We start from the raw sequence: 24,269 nt of genomic DNA, 5'->3' as shown, positions 1-24,269 counted from the left end.
AATAAGGAGAAATGAAGCCTAATGAGGAGGAGACAGTCAGGGCTGCACACAATCCATGCCCCACATTTATAAATATTAGATAAAGGTTTCTATGCAAGTTGCATCGTGCTAGGATTCCCCACCCCCACTGCAACATCTGAATTCCACAGACAAACAAGGGGCTCTTCCCTGTTTTCAGAACAGTAAGGCTGTGAATGCAGCTGTGTGGTTCTCAGAGATGACAGAGGCTCACACAGACCTTCGCAATGGCTTTGTTTCCAGGGATGCTTGTATCCCCAGAGTTCTGAGTTCGAACCAAATCTCAAAGGAGCCAGACAAAGCTGCTGCAGTTTCACATGTTTTCTACCCAAAACAATCATCCTCTGGGATTCTCTGAAACCCAGCCCATGTTCACCCTAAACTTGGCTCTGTCTAGACCAACATCAGAATTGCCAAGGAACCCTCCAGTGCAGGATGCTGTCTCCGACACTGGCAAATACCTGCTGCTTCAGAGGAAGGTGCAAAAAGACCCCACAGTGGACAATTATGAGATAGCCTGCCCCACCAAGATGGTTATTCCTCGCCCTCATTTCCCCCAAAATAAAGACTTTCTATCCCTTCTATATTTGTTGTCCCATGCAATGTGACTGGGTGTTCTCTGCCCAGTCCCTTGTGGACTCCCGCTGAGCTCCTGCTCTCAATATTACCAGTGCCAGTGAGTTCAGGAGCATCACAAACCTCTCAATGACCTCAGGCTGACTTTCAGGGTTTGAAACACAACTTTTGCACAGAGCTGGCTATGATAGACAGTGGCAAAGCAGCAGCAGGCAAACCTCCAGCCTTACCTCACCTCCCTATTGTACCTAAGTATTGCCACACATCTAGCAAGCAGCATTGGGCCACAAGGCAGGGCTACACAAACCAGCTCAGCTCTAACGGAACACGGTCTGTCTTCTGCTGTTTGTGTTACAACCTCCAGGCTCCTTTAAACTCCTCTGTGCTGCTTGTTCATACCCTTCCCCTCTCTTTCTTCCAGACAATGGCCATACTGGGAAATGAGGCAGAATCGAAAGAGGTGAGGTCCCAAGGGCAGAGTTCACTTTCACTCTCCAGAAAAAAAAGAATGGCCTTAGAGGAAGCAATAAAATATTGCACAGGTGGCATCCTTGAGGAATGAAAGATTCAAAGCCCCTTACAAATGTTATGAACAGCACTCATCACTCCACACCAGAGAGGAAAGGCAGACAGCATGAGCATGAATGCCAGCATCACTCCTGCATGGATCGCTAGGAACAGTGTACCCAGAACAAAACAAGTCTCCATTTCTAAATCACAGAGGGGCCACAGCATGGGATTTTTTTTTATAACACTATGTAACATCCTTATTTTTTTTAAAAAATAGAGGAGCTGATAGTCTTCCCCATGGGGCACAATAGCTAGTGCTGCAGGCTGGTGTGTAGGCAGCTAAGCCTGGGTTTAATTCCTCCTCCTTTCTCATGCTGGCATCAGTCTTGCTGACCTGAGCCATGAATGAGATGGGAGAGAGGGATTCGCAGCCTAAATCTGATGATGCAGATTTAAGAGGATCAAACAGGATTGAAAGAAATTATTTCCTTCCGCAGCCCAAGGAGGCAACTTAGCAGCAGGCTTAACTGTTAGCCATTAACTGTTATCATTTCAGTATTTCCCCTTTTTGGCTAAGACGCTAACCTCTCTTGCTATCTGTTTTGCCAAAATGAGCTCTGGAAACTACCCTTTGACCGCACCAACAGGATACCCCCACAAAGTGGGAATGGAATGCAAAATGCTAGGGGTGAAAGGTCCCACTGAAGACCATGGCAAAACTCCCAATGACTTCACTCTACATCTTTCTATTGACTTCTCTTCGTCCATCTGGCTGGAAGGTTTAGTCCCCATTTGCTTTCCTGTCTAATGCTTAGGAATTCAGCTTATGCTATCCGCAGTCTCTTTACTGAGAGGGTTTAGTCTTCGCCCAAGTAAAAGACATGATGTTAGGCAGACTGCACCACAGCTGTGGCGAGACACATGCAGAGCACAGCAGAGAAAAGCCAAGGCTTCCGTCATACTCACTGTCTGCGAAATGGAAGGGAGGGGCAACAGTAGTTGCTAAAGAAAGAAAAAGGAAGGTGAAAGGGGGAAGAAATTCTTGTTAAATGCAGCCAAAGGAAGGAGAACAGGAAAGAGTGAAATGGCAGGATCCCCTTGGAGTAAGGACTTTTTGACAGGCCTGTGCATAAGGAGAGAAGAATGAAAGACAAAGCTACCTTCTGTTAAAGGGAAACTGACAGGCTCTGTATCTTGCAAGGCCTGTGTTCCTCTAATGTAAACTAATTTCTCCCCACTGCATCTCCACTGAGCACCACTTACCTCAATAAGTTTTTCCAGCTGTACACCATGAGCCCAAACCAATGGCCATAGATTGCTATGGAGATCATGGCCAATGCATCAGGCCTGGTGTAAGTGAGAGCAGAATGTGGCCCCTGTCAACTCCTACAATGGTCAATTCCATTGATAAGAGACAAAGCAGGAGAGAGACATGTGTCCCCTTCCTCGGGTTTAGGAGTGGGGGTGTGACCAAGTGTTATAAGGGAAGCAGAATCCTGAACTCGGGTCTTTGCAGATACAGAGTAGTGAAAACTAGTGTCATCCTTTATTTTGTCTTAAACTGGATTTATTTGTAATTTTTAATCCTTACATGGGTCTGGGATCATTAAAGTGTTGTTCTTTTAAACTAAGGCATAAACAAACATATTTTAGTTCCCCTTTGAGCCCCACCTGTACTGCAGCAAGAAGCTCAAGGGCCTTGAACTGAAGCAGCACATGTGAGGCAAGTATGCAGCTCATGTTTGTTTTCAAACAGGGAGGAGGGATGCTAAAAATGAGTCTGGGGGGGTGGGGGAGTATGCGACCAACAAACCAAACCAGAGGCATCCTTCCAGCACCACAATCTGCGTGTGCACTGTTACACTATTAATGATCTGGGGGCCCATATTCCTCAAGGTTAGGGAGAAACTGCTTTATTCTGGTGATTAGTGAGAAAAACAAACACCTCACGCAATCATCACAACAGCAGACATTACAAAACCGCATCTCTTTGACATTCAAACAGAAATTCTAAGCAAGAAAACAGAGTTTTGGCTAGTACTAAAATGCAACTCCAGCATTCCCATCCATCCGGTCTCTTGGAAGAAATCATGCTGTGGTCTCTATGTCAGACTAGACCCTACTCCTCGAATGGTATGCTAAATCCACCCATATGAGACCTTCCATGTTTATTCCAGATGGATTTAGTTCAACAAACAATGAGATTACAGTTAACACAGATTTCTCTGCATGTAAACATAGTAATAGTTATTCCTTTTAATTTCCAAAATGAATAGTAAGTATAATATATAATTAATCATCCAGAAGCAAAAGCTTTCTGTTTCAGGGGTTTTCCATTACTATCTACTTTCTCCTTCTCGCTCCCCAGCGATGCAGCAAATTAAGAAGTAACATTCAAGCAATTAAATTCTAAAGGTTATCAACTCAATCACTAAGGAAAGATTTAGTGACAAATCTTAACAATACTGACTCTCCAATCTTTATTCCCCTTACTCTCTCCAAACTGCAATCAGTATGTTCTTAATCAAGCAGATTGTCTGTTTTCCAGCTGGCAACATTTGATAGCAGATACTTTAAAAAAAAAAAAAAAAGAAGAAATTGGTTGCTGTGTTTAGATGGTTTCAGGAAGTGGGGGAGGGGAGGGGAGGGAAGGGGGTGTCTAGCCTGTGATGGCTTGTCACCAGCCAGCTTTGCTTCTTGGTTAATGGTATCACAGTACAGGTTCGGATCACTGATGCTTTCTGTAACAGAATGCACCTAATCTGGTGGCCAAATATGTTCATTTTAGGCCTTCGGCCTTGGACAGCTTCGTTCTTACATGCCCTGTTAATGCTCTAACTAGTTTAATGTATTAATGCGAACAAAGTTCACACAGCAGACAGCTGTCAAAAAGGTCACCTTGCTGGCTAAGAACATGTCCCATTTACCAGTATGTCTCACTTTATTCTAAGGCACAAGAATCAGCTTTTCTTGATGTGATGTGTTAATACAGAGTGCATTAGCGCCAAGGCGGGAGCTTCCAACCCACTGGGCAAAGAGGTGTCAAACAGAATTTTGGATATGGTCCAATGGCCAAGCTCACATTTTATTCCTTGAAAATTCCAAGCTCACTGGATTGTCCCATAAGGGATCTGACCAGTGACTTCAGCTCTATCTCACACAGCTGCAGCTCTTACTCCAAGTTCAAGAAGTATACACTAGATTAATGAAAAACAGCTGGAGTAGTAATAGCCTGGAGGCTTGAACACCTTGGAGAGTCCTCAATCTCACTGATGTCCATGAATTGGGGGATCAATCTTTTTGAACAGGTTGGAATTGACTACAGTAAACAGCTTTGCTTTGTATGTTTGAGCAATCCTGATGCTACTTGCAATCTGGTAAAGAATGCCCATAGGCTACTGCTGTTTTATGAGATTTCCCACATGGAGTTGTGATGGCGTCAGTCACCAAGGGAGTCAGGGTGGCATCTGCAGTAACTATGTAGTAATCTGCACCCGTGCTTTCTGTTCACTGACTCTTCTTAGGGGGTGTATTCATGTAACATTATGCTGCCTCCTCCACAATCCACTCTAAAAAGTTCTTAGACTATCAGTGGTGGTCTAAGATGTCAAAAATGTTGTATCATAGGTGTGAAGCCTTTCCTTGAGGTAGCTCTCTGCTCACTAGCCCCACATAGTGGCACAGCTCAGAAGCTTGCTCTTGGCTGGAAGGTCTTCATGCAACCCAGCTGCACCAGTCCACTAAAGTGGTTTGTTTTGTTCTTTAATTCTTTAAACTCATTCATTTAAGACATGGTTGAGGATCTCAACATTATTGCTAAGCTACCCCTCAAACCACAAGCCATTTAAGAGCGCTGCCATCTCACTTCTCTCATGGTTAACTAGGGCTGGCTGACTCACTGCAGCACATTGGGAGAGGTGTGACCACCAATAAATATATGTTCATAACCCCAGGACAAAACAGTGACAAACTCAAACGTGTTTTGTTATTCTATAAAGGTGTTTGCTCCTGGAGTTTAAAAATATGCTTTAAGTTTCGCATCAATGACGTTTTCAATGGCTTTCAAAGAATAAACTGAGATGATGATGATTTTTTGAAGCATTTTGTCTTTGCTTCTGCAAACTTATCTAAATGGCAAAAGGGGCATTTGGGACTAAGAGCATTGGCTACTGTTCCTGGGGCAACTTCAGATAATGAAACGGAACTGGGCTTAACCAAAACATTTTCTGTTCTTCTTCCCGCTGAGTAGCCATGTAAGAACTGTCAAGAAACTGGTTGTCTTTAACTTGAATTAACTTATTTATCAGGATTGAGAGACAGAATATAATGTATTTGTCAGGAGTGACACGTTCTTAGTTATCGGCTTTAGATTTAAGAAACATATGCAAACCTGAAAATCTTATGTCAGTATCATCGTGCAAATCAGTTACACAATCCCCTACAAAAATAAGTAGTAGGGGGCTTACAGCATTCTTTTTGCAGGACTCACTCTCTGTCTGGAAAACTGCTGCCTGATAAGTAGCCATTGCTTCCTGCCTTCCTGTTGAGGGCCAGATTCTAATCTCTTTACTCATGGGGAAGGCCATCGTTACTCCACAAGTGGTTCCACTGATGTCAGGACTAGTCTATCCTCGTCTTTTTAAGTTCTTTTGCAGCTCTCCTTCACTAACCACCAGCTTCTTTCGGGGAGAGAGACAAGTTTTTGAGCTTACACAGCTCTTCGTCGGGTGTTTCTCTCACCAACAGAAGTTGATTCAGCAAAAAGATGTTACCTCACCCACCCTGTCTCTCTAATATCCTGGGATCAACAAGGCTACAACAATGGTAGGATTAATAAGTCACGTAGGCATTTCTGAACATTTTACTCACTGTGACCAGCATCTGTCAGGTGTGGTTCTATCTTTTTCATTTTCTGTCACCAGGGGAAGTCATGCTGAGTTTTCAAAAAAACGGTGTCATTAAATATTTTACATACCACATGCTGTGTGTTTATATTAGCATGGACCAGGCTGACGAAGACTACTCATGGAACAAAGTCCTATTCAGCATGAATAAAAGCATGAGATTGTGGCCCTCAGCATCCATCTCGGACTCCTTTCTGCTACTCCTTCTACAACGCTGAGTCCCCAGCCCAAGACCCGAGGAGGCAGCACCGTGCCCTGCTTTCCAAGGAACCTCAGCGCATCACATACATCCAGCAGCATTCCCTTGGGGTCCCTTTGCCACAATATTCCCAAATAATTTAGAAGAGCAAAGCTGGTGTGAAATTCCTTCCCAAAACCTTGCTGACTCCCTGCTGTGAGACTATGAAATCCCAGAGGGTCTTTCCTGGTCTGATCTTCAATCAGTTGCATGAACAAATCAAACCATTTCAAAAGCCCCTGAAGTAATACAATGCAGTGTATTCTTATGGAGCCACCTTCACGCCCACATTCACAAAGAACACAAGAGTCTGCTGTAAGCTGAAGAGGAAAGGGAAGGGAAGGAAAGTTGCAAGGAGAGATTGAAAGATGGAGGAGTATCAGAGGGAGAGACAGGGTTTCTGACAGACAGGGTGGTGCTAGTGAGTGGAGTGCCAAGGGAGAGCTGTCAGAGAGGAGGCCAAGGTGGAAGGAGCTGTTCACAGGCAGGAGAAGTTGGCTGAGGCAAGGCCATGATAGGCCTTGAAAACTAGGAGGGCAACTCTGAGCCTGACTCAGAGCAAGGTGGGATGGCAGAGAAGGGGATGGGAGCAGGTAGGAAAAGAGTGAAAAGAAAACGGTATTGCAATAATGATGCTCCAATCCCTCAGAGCTCTTCTGCTAAGCAAGCTTGTCCAGTGTCTGCTCTAATTTCCTCAGCTCCCTAGAGACACTGGGCCCTGCACAGCCTGATCTTCATTCCTTATCAGGGGACTGATTCTGCCACCTGATTCAAGTGGCATCTGGTACTTACCCAGAGTGGTCGCAATGAACACAGTGGGGTGGCCTGTGTGAGTACATGCCACTCACCATCAAGGTTGCAGAGTTGGGCTCGAATATTAGAGCATGTTAAATCACTATTCTGGTTAGATTTTGTGCACTTTCAGGTGCTCAATCCCCACAACAGATTTCAGCCATCCTGTCTACACAATCACAGGACAGATGACTGTGTCCAGCCTGCCTGACCTAGGCTCTATGAAGTTGCACCACGGCGAGTCTCTGTGATCATCCATCATCATTTCCATGGGTGTTTCTACAATGACCTACAGGAGAACCCGACAGCACTCCTGACCAAACCTCTGACATAATTTATCCTCCTCTGTCATCACTCTACGCTTTGCTTCTCCTTTCACTCTATTCCCCCGCATGGAACAACCTCCACACATCATTTCACATCTCTCCCTCAGGCCTGGTCTCCCATCACCATCTCCTCATCTGCTCCAACAATCACATTGCAAGAGGTAAGCGGTGGATTTGTCCAGATTACAGTGAAAACTCCATGACCAGGAGTATGTCTCAGCCTGTATCAGCTGACATGCCAGGGCACCTGCAGCTCTGTCCCATTGAACCGGAGAAGATACATTTTGGTCCAGAAAACCAAATTCTAGATGATGGCGCCATACTTTAAAACACAGTGGAAAAATGCCATATTACAGGTGTGATTTAACTCTTCTGTTGTAAGAGCCATAGAATTGTCACTGGATAATGAGCAAGTGGCTTGGCAGGCATATCTGGAGCTATGACTGTGAGCATGGCTTTTGATATCTGTTTTTGCTGCCTAATTCAGTCCCCCTCCCCCCTTTTATGGTATTCATCATCAGAGATCTGAGTGGCTGTGTCTTTATCTCCCCAGCATATCACTGCTGTTGTTCAATTCAGAACACGCTGCCAAACCAATTGCTAGATGGATATAATACTAACTGTGATTAACTTTATATGAGGTATAAATTACTTCTGCTAAAATTACAGGTTCCAAACAATGTAGGCAGAATACTGAACACATGACCAAGAATCACAATAGGTATGGCATTTCTTCCCATTGACCTTATCCTATTTGTAACTGGTACAATCACAAATTCTATCCAACCATCTCTATACAGGTCTATCTAGCTATCTGTTAGTCAACCCACTGATCTATCTAGTGATCTACCCAAACTTCGACTTTCCTAGAGGGCCACAGTATTTCACCACCAATAGCTCAAGTCTCCTATGGGTAAAATCCTGGCCCTACTGAAGTCAACAGCCAATGTCTTAACTTCAGTGAAGCCAGAATTTCACAATATATATCTACTGATACACTTTTTGGGAGCTGCAATATCTTCTGGCAAGTTTTTGAGAACACAAACATGGTGGTAACAGCCCAGTAAAGGCTGCCAATAGAATTCTGGCCACCGGATCAGCTCACCAGAAGGGGGTATGTCGTACTATAGCAAGCAGCCGCTACTGCAATTCTCACCCAGCTGAAGTGGCATCTCCTCACTGCCATGCTGTTAATCTGAAAGGCAGGAATAGCTATGGAATATGTGATGAATACTTTTTGACTAAGCCTGGATGATAAACCTAAGTGTTCTAAACAAACACACATCAAATCCATCATTAATTTTCTTCAGTTAATTTTGGATTTTTGCTGGTGGAGAAGGAGATATGTCTGTGCACTAAAGGGAAAGTGGCTGCAATCCATTTGATTGCTGGAGGATTGCAAGTGCTACTATGAACAGAGTTTGTTAAAAGGAGGGGGGACATTGTGAACATTTTCTCAATTTTTCCCCCCTTTTACTTCCAAATTTTGAAAAAATTCAGAATCTTTGAAAATTTCTGAGTTGGCTGAAAAACAAGAAAATTCTTCTTAAACATTAAAGCTCTTTGCTGTTTGTTTTCTGAACGTCTAAAATTCATGAAAACTTAAAAAATGTTAATGAGTGCTAACCAAGAAACATTTTGCTACTCTACTCCGAAACTGCTGATCCAGCAGTGCCGTTACCTTTAGAAAAATCATTGCAAGTGACGAATTGTTGATACTGCATGCTGTACAACGGGGAACAGGCCTCTGAGCTCAGTTCAACAGAGCGCCACATTAAGCAGAGCAGAATGGCTACTCTAGGGTCAGTGTTATTAGGAGATGGATAGTATGGGCTACGTTTTTCCTAAGGACAAGGAGAGGGAGAAAAAACTACATTAAATGCTAGAGCTCTGGCATGTTAGGGGAGCATTCCAGGGATGGCTAGAAAGAAAGAGATGCAGCGAGGCACTTACGTGAATGAGGAATGCCTGCGGTTTTCCATAGATGGAACACAGACAAAAAGAAAAGAGATACACCCAAAAACAAAAATGTCAAAGAGATGGAGAGGCAACAGAGACTATGGAGCTGGGCTTGATATGCTCCTGGGCTTGATAGTCAGGGTGACCAGGAGTGTGGCTACCTATGGGACTGTGCAAAACTCTCAGGAGCTTCAGAATGATCAGTGGCAGTGTACTAGAGCATCATGGAGGAGACAGCTCTGAATTCATGACAGTGCCTGCAAAGCATCATTAGCTTGAGCAGAGTCAGGAGAGCAGGAGATGCATGTGGACATATTCAGGCACATCCTTATGAAAGGGGTGAACGCCACATCAAACACCACGGGGGAGCATGGCAGGAACTCACAAGGAGTCAACTCGGGCTGACCCAGGATCTTAAGTCCTTGGCTGGGATCAGATATAAAAGAGGGAGGGACTCCATATAAAGCAAACATCAGCTCTTCCCTTCTGGCTCCAGTATGCTTCTTCATGCACAAGGAATGTCATTATTTTCTCTTTTTCCCAGCTGGCAGAATTCACACTGAATCCCACCTCCAAAAATCAAACCTGATTTTGACTCCAGGGCTTTTTGCTCATGATCAAGATGGGAGGGGAGGCCCCAGGCTGCAGAGAAGCATCCCACTGACAGAGGGAGATGATGCAGAGCAAGGCAGATGAACATTTTAACAGAGCAAACAGCGGCGCAGTGAAATAACCTTCCCTCCTTCCTGCAGTTTCAAACACATTCTCATGGCAGCTTCTCTGACACCCACGCCTAGCCCCCAAGATTCCTCCCCTAGCCCCCAAGCAATGAAAATAGCCTGTAGCTTCAATTGGGAGACCCAGCCCTTCTCAATGGGCTGCTTGTTTGTATTATGAAAATGCCATCTGATTGACTGCTGCCCAAGTCTCATGGAGAGTAGAACATTTGTTGCAGTCCTGGGGGTGCGGCCCAATACAAAATCTCACTCTAGGGAAAATATTAATGATGGAATCCGGCAAAATCATAAAAGCTCAATAGACTTTGCAAAGGGTGCACCAAGACCTGCAAGAGAAAGAGGGGGGGAAGGGCTGGTTTTTACTTACGAACTGGCTGGGTCTTGAACTCAGACACCGGACTGATCTCTCCCAGGCCTTTGCCATTGATGGCTGACAGTCTGATGTTATAGGTTGTCTCTGGCTTCAGGCCCATGATGGTGATCATGCCCTCCATGTTTGCTGTTGCAGAAATGAGAGAGGGGAAAAGGGAAAAGTGGGGTTTGAATGGATAGTCAGTACAAGCCGATTTTCATATCCTGTAATGTCAGGCACACAGATGGAGCGCGGGCTGTGCCTGGCCCTGCAGGAAAGCCCCAGGAACAAAGCCACCCTCTTTTGTGGATAGTTCAGTGTAAAGACTGCAGGGCTAGCATTGCCGCCTGGGCCTCTCCAAAGGAGATGAGACAAGGTGACGCCCAGAGCAGACACCAAGGGGAGCAACCGCTGCACCCGTCACCGGGGCTCTCCCAGGAGTGATCCTACATACCCCAATGCGGGGCTGTGGCTGCAGAGCGTACAGAGCCCAGTGCTGGTCAGCTGCTGGAGTGTGGCTTCCAAGCCCAGGCTCCCCGAACGTTTCACAGAAACAGTCCAGCAGCAGCCAAAGCAAGGCAAGTGACAGAGGGATGGGAATGCAGATGTGGCAGCACAAGCATTCACATGGCGTGTCTGTGCACGTAGGGTGCATACCTACATCTGCTGCATCCATGAGAACGGATAGCTAGCTGTATTTTAACCACACCGCGGAATAAAGCCACTGCTCTCCCCCCAGACAGAACAAGGGGTCTGCACAGCATGGGGGCACATGAGGAGCCAGGCACACTCCAGGCTCCTAAGTGTTCCCATCTACCCCTTTAGCCCCTCTTGCATCCATGTGCAAAGCTCAAGGTATGACATCTGGGCTTGTAATCAGTGCAAGTCACCGAGAAAGAACCTGAATGGGACCCTGCAGTGAGAACAGGAGCTTTGTTCCTGCATGCTGGGGAGCATACATATGCAGGGGAGGCTGATTTGTCAAGGCAGCCACAGTGCATCTCTGCTCAGCAGAGAAGAACAAACATGATGTGCTGGATGGGTGAGACATCAAAGGGAGGATCCCGGCAATGGAAAAGATCTGGGAAAATCACTGCTTTCCACCTGAATGGCTCACTGCTCAATGTGCACGCAGGGTTTGTACTTCATGTTATTTGTGGGCCATTGCTTGGCATATGCAAGGCAGAATGTCTCACTCCCCTTACAGACCTCCCAAGATTCTGGTTGTAGGGTCTAGGCCTCGTTGTGTTCCATCATACAACTTAGTATTCAATACCAATTGGGAAAAGCAATGCCTCAAGGGGAAACCAGATCCCACAGAGCACACCGTCACTGTCACATGCTGGATTCTTTAGAAGGAGGGGCCGAGAAAACCATTTGCTATTTGTCTACAGTATCGTGTGTGATGAAATGGGCAGAGACCCTCAGTTTAAGCTTTGCAGGCTGGTGGTACTCGACAGGCTCTTGCAGATGCAGCCAGACTAGAGGTTTTACACATCACCTGACTCCTAATCCAGCTCAAAGGTTGACAGGAATCATTTTGGATTCCTCACCTTGCCCCAGCTACCACAGCCTCTGCATGACCCTGAGCCATCACCGTGGGGACAGATTTCCTTCTTCCTGACACAGCACAATTTAAAAGCAGAAACCCTGGAGGCGCAAACGATTGATGCGGGAGAAGAAGTACAGCTATCTGTCTGCTCAACTCCTGTCGAACTGACTGGGAGCCAAGCCTCCAGCAAGAGAAGAGGCTGCAACCCTCCCTTAGGAATCAAGCCGTGAGGCTCAGACACAGTTTAAGGAGAGAGGTGGGAGGGGGGACTTAGTGAGGTTTTTATTGGCTGAACTAAAGAAAATCTATTTCCACTTCACAGAAAGGAAGAAATGGAGAAACCAAATCTGATTGTACCTATGGCGATGTAATTCCTGTGGGGGGAAGGGACTCTAGTGTGCTATGGTAATGCAAATAATAATACATATGGTAGAACCCTCTGGAACAAGATTCTCCCTCCACCAGCGCCAAACCGCCTTGGTTTACTGGACTCCAGGGGGAATTTAAGGTGTATAGATTTGCACAGACTGTCGCCATGCTGCATGATTTGATGGGAGTTAGACCTCCTGGGGAAAAGGGAATTTGGACTCTGCTGACTGGTTGCTTTCTGTAGTTTATGGCAGCGCTGCACAGAGTGCCTTGGGCAGGAGGTACAAACCAATATACATGAATGAAACCATTATGCAGATTAATGGGGCAGCTCCATCTGGGTTCCTGTGTGCAGAGCTGGTCACCCCATCTTGAATAGGGTATTTAAGATTCTTTAAGTTTTCACTGAAAAATTCCCAGGCTTTAAGAAGGTATTATTTTTTTTTTTTACTGATTTTCACCTCAATTTTGGACCAAATACATGAAAATACTGATTATGTAAAGAAAATGCAGCACACTATGCTAGGCAGATATGTTTGTTAATAAGTTAGTCTAAGTGTAAATATGAGGCTGTCTGTTAAAGGAAGGCAATACAGTGGCAGATAAATACACATGTGCATTCATATGTGTATGTATTGTTAATATACAGTTCATTAAATAAACCATAGCATTAAACTGCTTTTACGTTCAATACTTTATTTTTCTCTATAAGTTGCTTTTATTCGGTTTTCCAGTCCCCCAATGTTAAATGTGATATTGACCCAGAAAAACGTGACGCTATTTTTTGCATTAATTTTCATCCATTTTTTAAAATTTTTGTAGTAACACTTAAATTCCTGGGAAATTTTAAACAAAATAAAAACTGAAAATGAAGGACCTTGAGGATATTGCTGAACTAGGAAGGGTACAGAGACCGGCAAAGAGAATGACTGGGGGCCTTGGAGGTTGAAAGGCCTGGGACTATTTACCTTAGAAGACGAAGAAGAGGGGACTTGATAAAATTATATAAAATAATGACTGGTCTAGATGGGACAGACCAGGAACTTCTGTTCTCCCTGTTTCACAACACAAGAACAAGGAGACGTTCAATGAAACTAAAAGATAGGAAACTCAAAACTGAATAAAGGAAATATTTTTTCATGAGTGATTGGATTGTGGAATTCACTGCTACCAGATGTCACTGAGGCCATGAACTGTGCAAGATTTGAAAAGGGATTATACATTTGTATGGAGAAAGAATATCCCACTATAATATTTAACACTAACAAAAAACTTTGGGAAGGATATTAAACTTCATGCTTTAGGTCTTAATCCGATTATTCAGTATTAGAGATTAGGATGAGACCTTCATAGGCATGCATGTTACCACACATCTGCCCACCATGGGGTTTCTCACACTTTCCTCAGAAACAACTGGTACTGGCCACTGTTAGAGAAAGGGCACTGGGTTAATTGGACCATGGTGACTCCTATATTCCCAAATAATGTGTTCTAATGACCCATATTTTAGCGCTGAACCTGCCCATGGAACGTCCCTGACAGATGACCTGGAAGGTCCCTTAAAAATGTTAAAGCTGGAGTTAATTCCGATGCTTAAAAGGGAGGGTTCTTCTTAACCACCCCCGGCTATATAGATTTCTGTCTAATGAGTGAGTCTCTCTCTCTCTCTGCTTAGATTCATCCTCCCTATGAAGCATGGTGGTACCTTCCTCTTAAATGAGCTTCTTGCAAACCAGTCGGATGACCCTTTGACCCAGGGAAAACTGGATCTGGAACTCAGCTGGGTTTGGCTTTAAACGAAAAGATCAGGTGAGCACAATACTATTTCTGTTGCTTAGATCACAGTTACTTAAACTGCAAGCTCTTTGAGACAGGGACTGTGTTTTCACGTGTGCACAGCAACTAGTACAATGGGGACTGATCCCTGATTGAGAAATCCAGGTGATACTGCAATACAAATAACTACATACGTAATAACAATAGGTCTAGAGTCTTTGTTGACACTATTGTTTTCTGATCCTGTAAGTAGTGGGGCTCTGCACAGCTGAATGGCAGGAACAGAGCACACAGCAGGGTAACTTGAAGGCATACACTTCATACCAGTGGGAGTGATTTTAGAATACCACCAACACCTGACCATGGTGTGGATTCCACTTTGGGAATCCCGAAGAGCCTAGAATGGATGCTGAAGTTAGAGGGGGGAACTTTCTCACTCCAAAAACAAGAAGCGATTCTTGAGATGCTAAGAGGGACAATGATTTTTCACACCCTACCTTCTTTGGCATCATACCACCTGGAATGCCAATCCTCCTCGCCCCGTGCTCTCCATTCCGCCTTGTACTTGAGGATGGGCACCCCACCGGTGGCCTCGGGCTCATCGAACTCCACCTGGGCAGTGCTGGAGTAGGGCTCCACTCTGTCAATGGAAGGAGAGGACGGAGTATCTGGGGGAGGAAGGAAAATAATAAGCAGTGATGTGGAGAGGGCAGGTGGCAAATGTTCATACAGCCTGTGCCCTTGGAGAGCAGGTGTCTGTGGCAATCCCAGAAACATCTGCCTGCATTCTGCCTTGTGCTCAGGCCTACAGGTGGGACCCTGTCCTCGTCCAGGCTTGCTTCAGGGACTCTTGGGAAGCAAACAGGTTCTCTGTGAATTGTGGAGTTTTCATTTCCTCCCTCCCATCAGGGACAGGAGACTCGTAGCATTTCCCTCCTGGTCACTTATTTACTCTGACGAATAAATACAGCTGGCACATGGCTATGCATGCACCCCGGAGACTATTCTGCTGCTTCGGGCCTTCCTCACAGAACATTTGAATGTACAGCTGGGTAATTCCTAACTATTTCCATGGCAACCGGGCACATTAATTATTGAGGGCACTCTGAGTTCAGGATAGTGGAGCCCCTCCCAGCCTGTTTGGTTACCAAGGCAGGTGGAGAAGCCTGTCTGGCTGGCATGTGCTGCTTTGGGATTTGTGTGTGGCAGCAGTTTTATGGAGGATAGTTCACGACGCTGCTATTAAAAGCCAAAAAGCAAGATTCTGTCACAGCATCAGTGGGTACTGTAGGGTGCACAAAGGCCTACTCGGGCAAAAAGCAGCCACCTCCAAAAATGGGGCAGGAGCCAAAATTCCTGGAATTGACACCACCTTCAAACTTGTGAGCTACAACTGGCTGCTCTGATGCCCCTCAAGGCAGACACCTGGAGTAGAGAAAGGCTTTCCCTTCATCACACCAGTGCAATGACTGCCTGTGCATCCCGCCAGCCCTCCTCCTGTCAATGGATCAAGGGGCTGTGTGGGACACTCACCTGCTTGCACAAGGATGAATTCTGAGGACTCCTGGCCGATGCGATTCACTGCGGTGCAGTTATAGTTCCCAAAGTCATTCTCGGAATCCGGTGTCACCTGGACGTTTAAGGATCAGGAGTGGGGGTGTTTAAGGATGCACCCAGATCTCAAAGCCCAACTTCCCCAACCCCTGCTGGGTTTTACTGAAGGGGGAGATACCAAGGTACCATAACATGGATGCTGAGCATCAGCGCATCAGAGACACACATGGATGCTGAGCATCAGCGCATCAGAGACACATGCAGGCTGCCCAGGGGCCCTGTGGTGATAGGTGAGAAGCTGAAGAAAAGGCCCTGCCTCTGCTCCACAGGCTGTTCAATTTACAGGGGTCAAAGGGCCTTCTTTAGCCTCCTGCCTTGTTATCTCCTCCTTTCCTGCATCCTCTCTCCTTTAATCAAACTGCACAATGACACACACATGTACCACAGTGAAGGGGAAGAGACTGTAGATCAGGTGCGTCTCCACAGATATCGTCCCGAGATACAGAGCAAGAGACTGTGTCTTCCTAGGGCTCTGTGCAGCACTCAACATAAAGGGGTCACAGTCCTGACTGGATCCTTTGGGAACTACCCGGATAGACACAACAAATGAACAACAATCCTATTTCATTTGTAAGTTGGGTGCTTCCTCCTGATTCCTTGCCCTGCCTACAATGATGCGTCACTCTCACGTGTTCCCTCTTGTCCAACATTTAGACTGCAACCTGTTCAGGGCAGAGAATGGGCCTCTTACTGGTTTGCAGCCAAGCATGCTTCTGACCACTAACGAGCAATCCATTCTTCAGCCCTTAATTGGAATGGTCCTGTCTCTTGGCACACAGTGTGCCATCTCTGCTCCTGCCACAGGCCAGGCCATAACTTCTTGCCACTAGGGGCTGGAAATGCTTCTTCCCTGTTTACAGATGGGGCAGCAACAGACCGCACAGAGGGACAGAGAACTCCCATCAGGGCTCTCGGTGCCACAAACATACATTAATCTATAACTCATGGAGACTGTACATTCATATCCCTCCCCTTGAGAGCCCCCTGTCCTCACCTCCAGGTAGCTGGCTGATGGGGTGTTGTAGATCTTGATGTTACTGTAGTTGGAGCTTGGTAGCAGCTGTCCATCCCGGAACCAGGAGATGACAGCACTGGGGTAAGCAAACACCTCGCATGTGATGTTCACTTGATTCCCCTCCCACGTGTAGACTGCCACAGGGCCCTGCAGCTTGGGGGCATCTGGGAACCAAGACAGCATCATTTGAGGCAACTGGAGCCATAAATGCCCCCCTGCACCAGCCCAGTTCCCCAGCTGGGGTTCTGTACTCCCATGCAGGAAATCCAGGTCTGGTTCCCGGGCCTGGTGTCCTGAGCTCCACTCCTTGGCAGGGGATAGGAGTTGGGGCTGGCAAGGGCTGGGAATGCTAAGCTCCTGGGGGTGGGGCTCAGCAGACAGTGCATTACACATCCAGGGAACAGAGTGTGCCTCCTGCCACTCACCCATGGGCGCACGCCCTCCAGCTGCTCAGAGAGCACCAGGGGATGCTCTACCAAAGGGAATGATACCATGGGTGGAGGATGTGGAGCAGAGGGCTCCTCAAGTCCTGCCAGGCCTCAGTTAGGCTGTTCAAAAATGGAGTTGGGGGAAGGTTTGAACAGCAGCTGCCCTGCTGTACCAAGCCAATGCACGAGGACTGAGGAGGATCTAGCTTCCTTGCTCTACCTCAGGAGGCACAAACCTGGCCCACCAACACTTTGGGACACGTCACCAGATGGTATAAACTGATGCAGCTCAGGACTTGCACTGGAGTGGTGCTGATTTACACCAGCTGAGGGCCCAGGGCCCTTCATTTGCGCACACAGAACTGTTTATGGACCCTGCTTTATTTGTCTTCCCAGAAAGCAATATGGCTGGTTCTTACCCCAGAAACTGATTCTAGACTGCGTGGACTCCCATGACCTTCGCTGAAACAGAACATGGCTCACTGCCATCTAACAGGCATCAGCCTTCGGACAGCATGCCCTGCGGCCACCTGAGCCACTTCTTAGGGAATCAACACTGCCCCCTCTGCAGACAAGAGCCCATTGACCATACTTACATTGCACTTCAAGATACATGGCCTGGGAGTCTTGCCCGATGGTGTTGCTGGCTGTGCACACATATTCTCCAGCATCCGTGTACTGAATGTCCTTGAGCGTCAGGGAGGACACTCGGGCGTGGCTGTGCACCACTATCCGCCCATCCAGAGTCTAGTAGGAAAGGAAGACAGAGTACGAGACTGGGCACCAAGCCGCTTGGGGCAGACAGGGTATAAGGAGGCCGGGCCACTGTGGCACCAGGGTTTAATACAGTTCTATTCCCCCATCAGCTCTCCCTGCCCACCCCATGCTCAGTACTTTAGAAGCAATCACCTGCAAGCAGTCTAGAGCTGTATAGTAGTGAAATTTACCAAAGCAGCATTACTCCTTGCTGTACAAGGCTGAATGCAGCAATCCCAAAGCACCAAGGAAGAGGGAGAGGAGTTACCTATCCCACGCTGGCACATGTCAAAAGATACGCAGCTAAGGAAGGTGGTGTCTCCGGTTGAGAGGTGTCCAAGCTTGGCAAGCCATGGCTCTTGTGTTCAGAGTTACAACGCAAGGCTTGATAGATACTAGCTAAGGGATTCCCCACTTACTGCACTCTTGTAGAGCCCTACTATGACTAGGTCAGTTTCCAACAGACCTGAACACCCAGATCGCAGGCTTGATTCTCCTCTCACTTGTATCTGTTTTACACCGGAGTGACGCTACTGATTTCAGTGGAGTCATTCCCAATTCACATCAGTGTAAGTGAGCACAGAACCAGGACCCTGAGTTTGAATCAGAGGCCATGTAGCGTGAAAGTTCAGTGCTCCTGTCTGAACATGGGGCTGACCAGCACAAGATTTGTAAACAGGGTGGGAAAATATATGAGTCTTCGAATACGCTTGCTTGAAGTTTTCGTAGGGTCTGTGAGTTTAAACAAGTTCTGTAATAAGGTGATTGGCTTCAAGCCGATTTAGGAATTGCTCCTATATGCGGTGTGTGAGTATATATATGTCAGGCAGTATATAGATAGGGAGCATTACATCCCGGTCACAAGGTGTTCAAAGAGATTACAACCGTCTGTCAGAATCACCTTGTTCCTTAACAACTGAAATGTTGCAACTCCTAACATCCCTGAATCGTAAGAATGAATCATTCAAGACAGGCTCTCCCAACCCATATAACCATGGAACTTTGTCACCTTTCCCTGCTCCTTTTGCCTTACCGACTACTCCAATTTAAGCCCTTTGAAACACAGATATCTACTTGTTTGTTTCAGAGGAACAGCCGTGTTAGTCTGTATTCGCAAAAAGAAAAGGAGTACTTGTGGCACCTTAGAGACTAACCAATTTATTTGAGCATGAGCTTTCGTGAGCTACAGCTCACTTCATCAGATGTTTACCGTGGAAACTGCAGCAGACTTTATATACACACAGAAATCATGAAACAATACCTCCTCCCACCCCACTGTCCTGCTGGTAATAGCTTATCTAAAGTGATCAACAGGTGGGCCATTTCCAGCACAAATCCAGGTTTTCTCACCCTCCACCCCCCCACACAAATTCACTCTCCTGCTGGTGCTAGCCCATCCAAAGTGACAACTCTTTACATAATCAAGTCGGGCTATTTCCTGCATAGATCAAGGTTTTCTCACATCCACATACCACACAACAGAACCACTAACCCAGGAACTTATCCTTGCAACAAAGCCCGTTGCCAATTGTGCCCACATATCTATTCAGGGGACACCATCACAGGGCCTAATAACATCAGCCACACTATCAGAGGCTCGTTCACCTGCACATCCACCAATGTGATCTATGCCATCATGTGCCAGCAATGCCCCTCTGCCATGTACATTGGTCAAACTGGACAGTCTCTACGTAAAAGAATAAATGGACACAAATCAGATGTCAAGAATTATAACATTCATAAACCAGTCGGAGAACACTTCAATCTCTCTGGTCACGCAATCACAGACATGAAGGTCGCTATCTTAAAACAAAAAAACTTCAAATCCAGACTCCATCGAGAAACTGCTGAATTGGAATTCATTTGCAAATTGGATACTATTAATTTAGGCTTAAATAGAGACTGGGAGTGGCTAAGTCATTATGCAAGGTAGCCTGTTTCCTCTTGTTTTTTCCTACCCCCCCCCCCCCAGATGTTCTGGTTTAACTTGGATTTAAACCTGGAGAATGGTCAGTTTAGATGAGCTATTACCAGCAGGAGAGTGAGTTTGTGTGTGTATGGGGGTGGGGGGGATGTGAGAAAACCTTGATCTATGCAGGAAATAGCCCGACTTGATTATGTAAAGAGTTGTCACTTTGGATGGGCTAGCACCAGCAGGAGAGTGAATTTGTGTGGGGGGGTGGAGGGTGAGAAAACCTGGATTTGTGCTGGAAATGGCCCACCTGTTGATCACTTTAGATAAGCTATTACCAGCAGGACAGTGGGGTGGGAGGAGGTATTGTTTCATGATTTCTGTGTGTATATAAAGTCTGCTGCAGTTTCCACGGTAAACATCTGATGAAGTGAGCTGTAGCTCACGAAAGCTCATGCTCAAATAAATTGGTTAGTCTCTAAGGTGCCACAAGTACTCCTTTTCTACTTGTTTGTGAGTGCCTAACAAGCTTCTGGACACTACCAACTGGTAAATTGCACTCCCTTGTGTGTGCGCAACTGCGTGTTGTGATTACAACAGTAAGTGCTCCAAACTCCCAGCTAAACAGACTTACAATCTCAAACCCAAAAGAAACTCTGAGCCTTAGCAGAGAGCGCTCTATTGAGATCTTGGGAGCACAGCTCTTCTGGGTCTAAGATATCTTTTTGTTTAGAGGTTGCAGCCTGGGAAAAGCTTGAGGCTGAAAGAGTTAATTATAAGTAAAGATGATCATCCAGCTCTGAACAAGTTGTGCTGAAAAGACAGGCCCCGCTGTTTCCAGCTCTATCTCAATCCATTAACTCAGCAGTTTTTTGTCCTTTAAGCCTTTCATATCTACAAGCAGAAAATTGATATCCATTGATAAAATATGGAAGCAATTCGGCCTCTCTCTCTCCTGTCCCCCCTGCTCCAAGAAGGTTTGCGGCAAGCTTGACGAAACCAAGCCAAGGCCACATGCTAACAACTTTGCTCTCTCTCCCTGGCACAGTCTCCAGGACACAGAGACACAGAGCTCTATTTCATGCATGCATGGGACAGTGTGCCAGTCTGGATCACTACATTTGGTAGCTTTACAGGTGCTGTGAAAGGTTTCCTAATGAGGCATTAGTCTATCACACTATGTTTTCCATGTGAAACCATATTTTTTTGTCTTTGCTCATTGTGCTGTGGTCATAAAAGTCAGACCAACAGTACATCTAACCCAGTATCTTGTCGTCCAACAGTGACTGGTGCCAGATGCGTCAGAGGGAATGAACAGAACAGGACAATTATCAAGTGATGTGTCCCCTGTCGTCCAGTCCCTGCTCCTGGTAGCTGGAGGTGTAGGGACACCCAAAGCACAGGGCTGCATCCCTCACCATCCTGGCTAATAGCCATAGATGCACTTATCCTCCATGAACTTATCTAGTTCTTTTTTGAACCCTGTTATAATTTTGGCCTTCACAACATCCCCTGGCAACACGTTCCATAGGCTGACAGTACATTGTGGGAAGAAGTACTTCCTGATGTTTGTTTTAAACCTGCCGCCTATTAATTTCACTGGGTGACACCGGGTTCTTGTGTTATGTGAAGAGGTAACTTTTTCACTTTCTTCACACCAGTCATGATTTTCTAGACCTCTTTCATACACCCTCAGTCACGTCTTCTCTAAACTGAACACTCCCAGGCTTTTTAAGCTCTCCTCACATGGAAGTTGTTCCAGACCCCTCATCATTTCTGTTGCCCTTCTCTGTACTTTTCCCAATTCACAGGGCATTAGATGTTATCAAAAGAGTTGGCCTGGTTTTCAATACTCCAGAGCTAAAGGAACATTTACTCCTACGTGGGTCAGGAGAGTCTGTTTTTAGGATGTTTGAGTCCTCTCCAAATAGAGCACACAGGTACAACCCCTTGCCCCCGCCCCCCGGCACACAACTGCCTCTCACACATATTGGCATCATTAGCAAAGTGGCAAGCACCACCAGGCAGAGTCACCCTGAAATATTGGACACAGTTGGAAAATCAAAAGGAAGGAGATGAGGGACCCATCCTAGCTCTGTGCTTTCATTATCCCAGTCAGAGTGCACTTAACTGGGAATTAGCATTGCCTTGCACAGATATCAACAAGGCACCATTAATTTGGGACCGGATTATGTTGGAGTGGAATGTTTCAGATAAGTCCAGTTCACAACTCAAGCCATAATAAGACTGTCTGTTTTGCCTGTAACTGAGCTTTTAACAGCTGTCTGTGATAACACTCTTTTTGGTTCATATCTGCTGCTAACTTCTGACGCTCTCCCTTTCTCCAGTACATTCTGGGCTGGAATGGTGAGGGAGGATTTACAGGGCTATGCCGAATGAGAGCATGGCTGATTGGGGTTCAGAAGCACAAGTAGCTAACAGCTACTTCCCCTCCAAAGTAGCTTACGCAAGGCAAGAGTATAATAAAGTATCCTTCACAAACCCCCACTCAACTCCTTTAGAAGTCAGGGAGGGAAATGATTTCAGACCGACTAAGTTTAGTAGCATTACTTTTGAAATTAAAAAGGCATGAGATACACAGTGCAATGTATTAAAGAATATACAATTATAACATGAATTAACTTAGGCATAAAGAAAGGAAACTATTAAAATTCCAAATCCTCCAGTAGAAACCAGCATGAATATTCTACGTCTCCATCTTCCATGTTCATGGCTCTCCAACATACTACTTCAGAACAGGACGAGGCAAGTTCCCATCATCCTCACCTGAAGCAGATGTTGATGGGCTTGGGTAACAGCCAAACCTTGTCTAAACCACATCGCCCTCTCTACTTCCATTGGGTTAAGATACTCAGTCAGGCTACCAAAATACTGCTGCTAAGAATACGAAATGCAGTCACCAAGCTCTAACCACCACTGCTATTTGCTTGGGAATTAGGTTCCCAGGCACATTTGGAAGGAAGAAGTCTCTCTACAAATCATGAATATGTAAAAATAGAATATTTTAAATACATAATTTCATGTGAAAAATATCAACCGACTTGCACCAAATTGTGTTATTTAAATACACTTAACTCCCCCCAAGTTTCCCCTCCTCCCCACAAAGAGATAGATAGATAAGGTAAATTTAGGAGCATTTTGTGGAGAAACGCAGCCTGGGGACATGTAATTGCATTGCTTTTGAGATGGAATGTGATGCAATTGTTCTTTAAGAGAAGACTGAACCTAATGAGAGCAATGAGCAAACAGGTGAGTTGGGCTGGAGTGGAGGCAGCCAGGTTCTTAGAGGGAAGCTACTTTCCCAAACTACATGGAAGGGAAAGTCTCATAATTCCAGCGAAGTGCCACCTCTCGGGTGGCCATTTGGCTAAATGGGCTTTTGTCTATTTGATTTCACATCCACTGAAAATTACAGTCTTGTGGTTTAAATGGCAAATAGGGTTCTCACGCATGACCTCTGCCAACTCCTGACACAGCTTGTTTGCTCATCCAAAGATGCGTCACTATAAGTCAAGCAACTTCTACCACTATCAGCTGATCTTTTTTCTTTTTTTAATACGGTTAAATTACTAATACTGGTTTAGCTGGCTTGGTTACTGTACTAGCGATATGTTAATCTGTAACACTTTTAAAAAAACCTAAAGGGATTGGCTACTGGTCTGGTAATCTTATACCTCTTGCTTCTCGGGCCGAGTCCACGAAGCCTGGAAAGAACAGATATAAAACACACACACACACAAAAAAAGCAATAGAAGTTTATCAAGTGTTGCATTTAGGTAACATACTGTATGCATCACACTGCATTCTGTGCACATGCAGGCTCCAATTTAGATCACTTCTGGGAGGGGAAAGGGGAAGATGAGGTGGGAAATAGCACTGATATTTCCATTTCCCAATATAACTTCAATTTGGATTTGCATTCAGCATTTTAATTTTTTAAAACTGATTTTAAGATGAATTATTAATCAAGGGCTAATGATATTTGAAGACTTTATGCTTCTGCTGTTGCACATTAAGCAACTGTATATTTTGCTCTGGTGCATCTCACCACTTCTATAAACATGTTCCATGGAAGCAACTCCGATGACCCAGGTCACTCAATGCAAAGATATTTATAGAACTGGTTTCCTAACGCTGATTTAGTTATTTGCACAGATACACTGTTAACACGGCCATGCATTTGTACCATTTTTACATGCATGCTTTGTCTGGAATAAGAGTTCTCATATTACACAGCTGAGGAAAAATGTGAACTCCAGAATCAAACAAAAGACAACAACAATGAACTCTTTACTCCACTAGGTAATTCTCTAGCTAGCAGTCCACTTAGGGATGCTCTCAATCCTTACTGGGGATGGAACAAACAAATAGCAGGCACTCTCTCCAAACATGCACTAGCCTTATCAACAAAGGT

The 24,269-nt window shown here is 45.6% G+C and overlaps 1 protein-coding gene across 6 annotated transcripts in view; it reads right to left on the bottom strand.

Annotated features, from left to right (window-relative positions):
- NCAM1 (neural cell adhesion molecule 1) overlaps positions 1–24,269 on the bottom strand; it is a 258,452-nt gene that overhangs the window by 53,923 nt on the left and 180,260 nt on the right. For 3 of the 6 annotated variants that reach the window (XM_073320618.2, XM_073320620.2, XM_073320622.2), the window contains exons 9-14: positions 23,530–23,559; positions 17,763–17,913; positions 16,718–16,902; positions 15,643–15,739; positions 14,607–14,777; positions 10,428–10,559 (exon numbers count right to left, since the gene is read on the bottom strand). In XM_073320618.2, coding sequence (XP_073176719.1) covers positions 10,428–10,559; positions 14,607–14,777; positions 15,643–15,739; positions 16,718–16,902; positions 17,763–17,913; positions 23,530–23,559 — 766 coding nt within the window. The remainder of the gene's footprint in view (positions 1–10,427; positions 10,560–14,606; positions 14,778–15,642; positions 15,740–16,717; positions 16,903–17,762; positions 17,914–23,529; positions 23,560–24,269) is intronic. The other 3 variants (XM_073320619.2, XM_073320621.2, XM_073320623.2) reach the window with 1 other exon arrangement.

The sequence above is a fragment of the Lepidochelys kempii genome, chromosome 22 (assembly GCF_965140285.1).
Source record: "Lepidochelys kempii isolate rLepKem1 chromosome 22, rLepKem1.hap1, whole genome shotgun sequence".
In the NCBI taxonomy this organism is placed as follows: domain Eukaryota; kingdom Metazoa; phylum Chordata; order Testudines; family Cheloniidae; genus Lepidochelys; species Lepidochelys kempii.
Note: the sequence above shows the minus strand (reverse complement) of the source record. Positions and strands in the feature narration are given on the sequence as shown.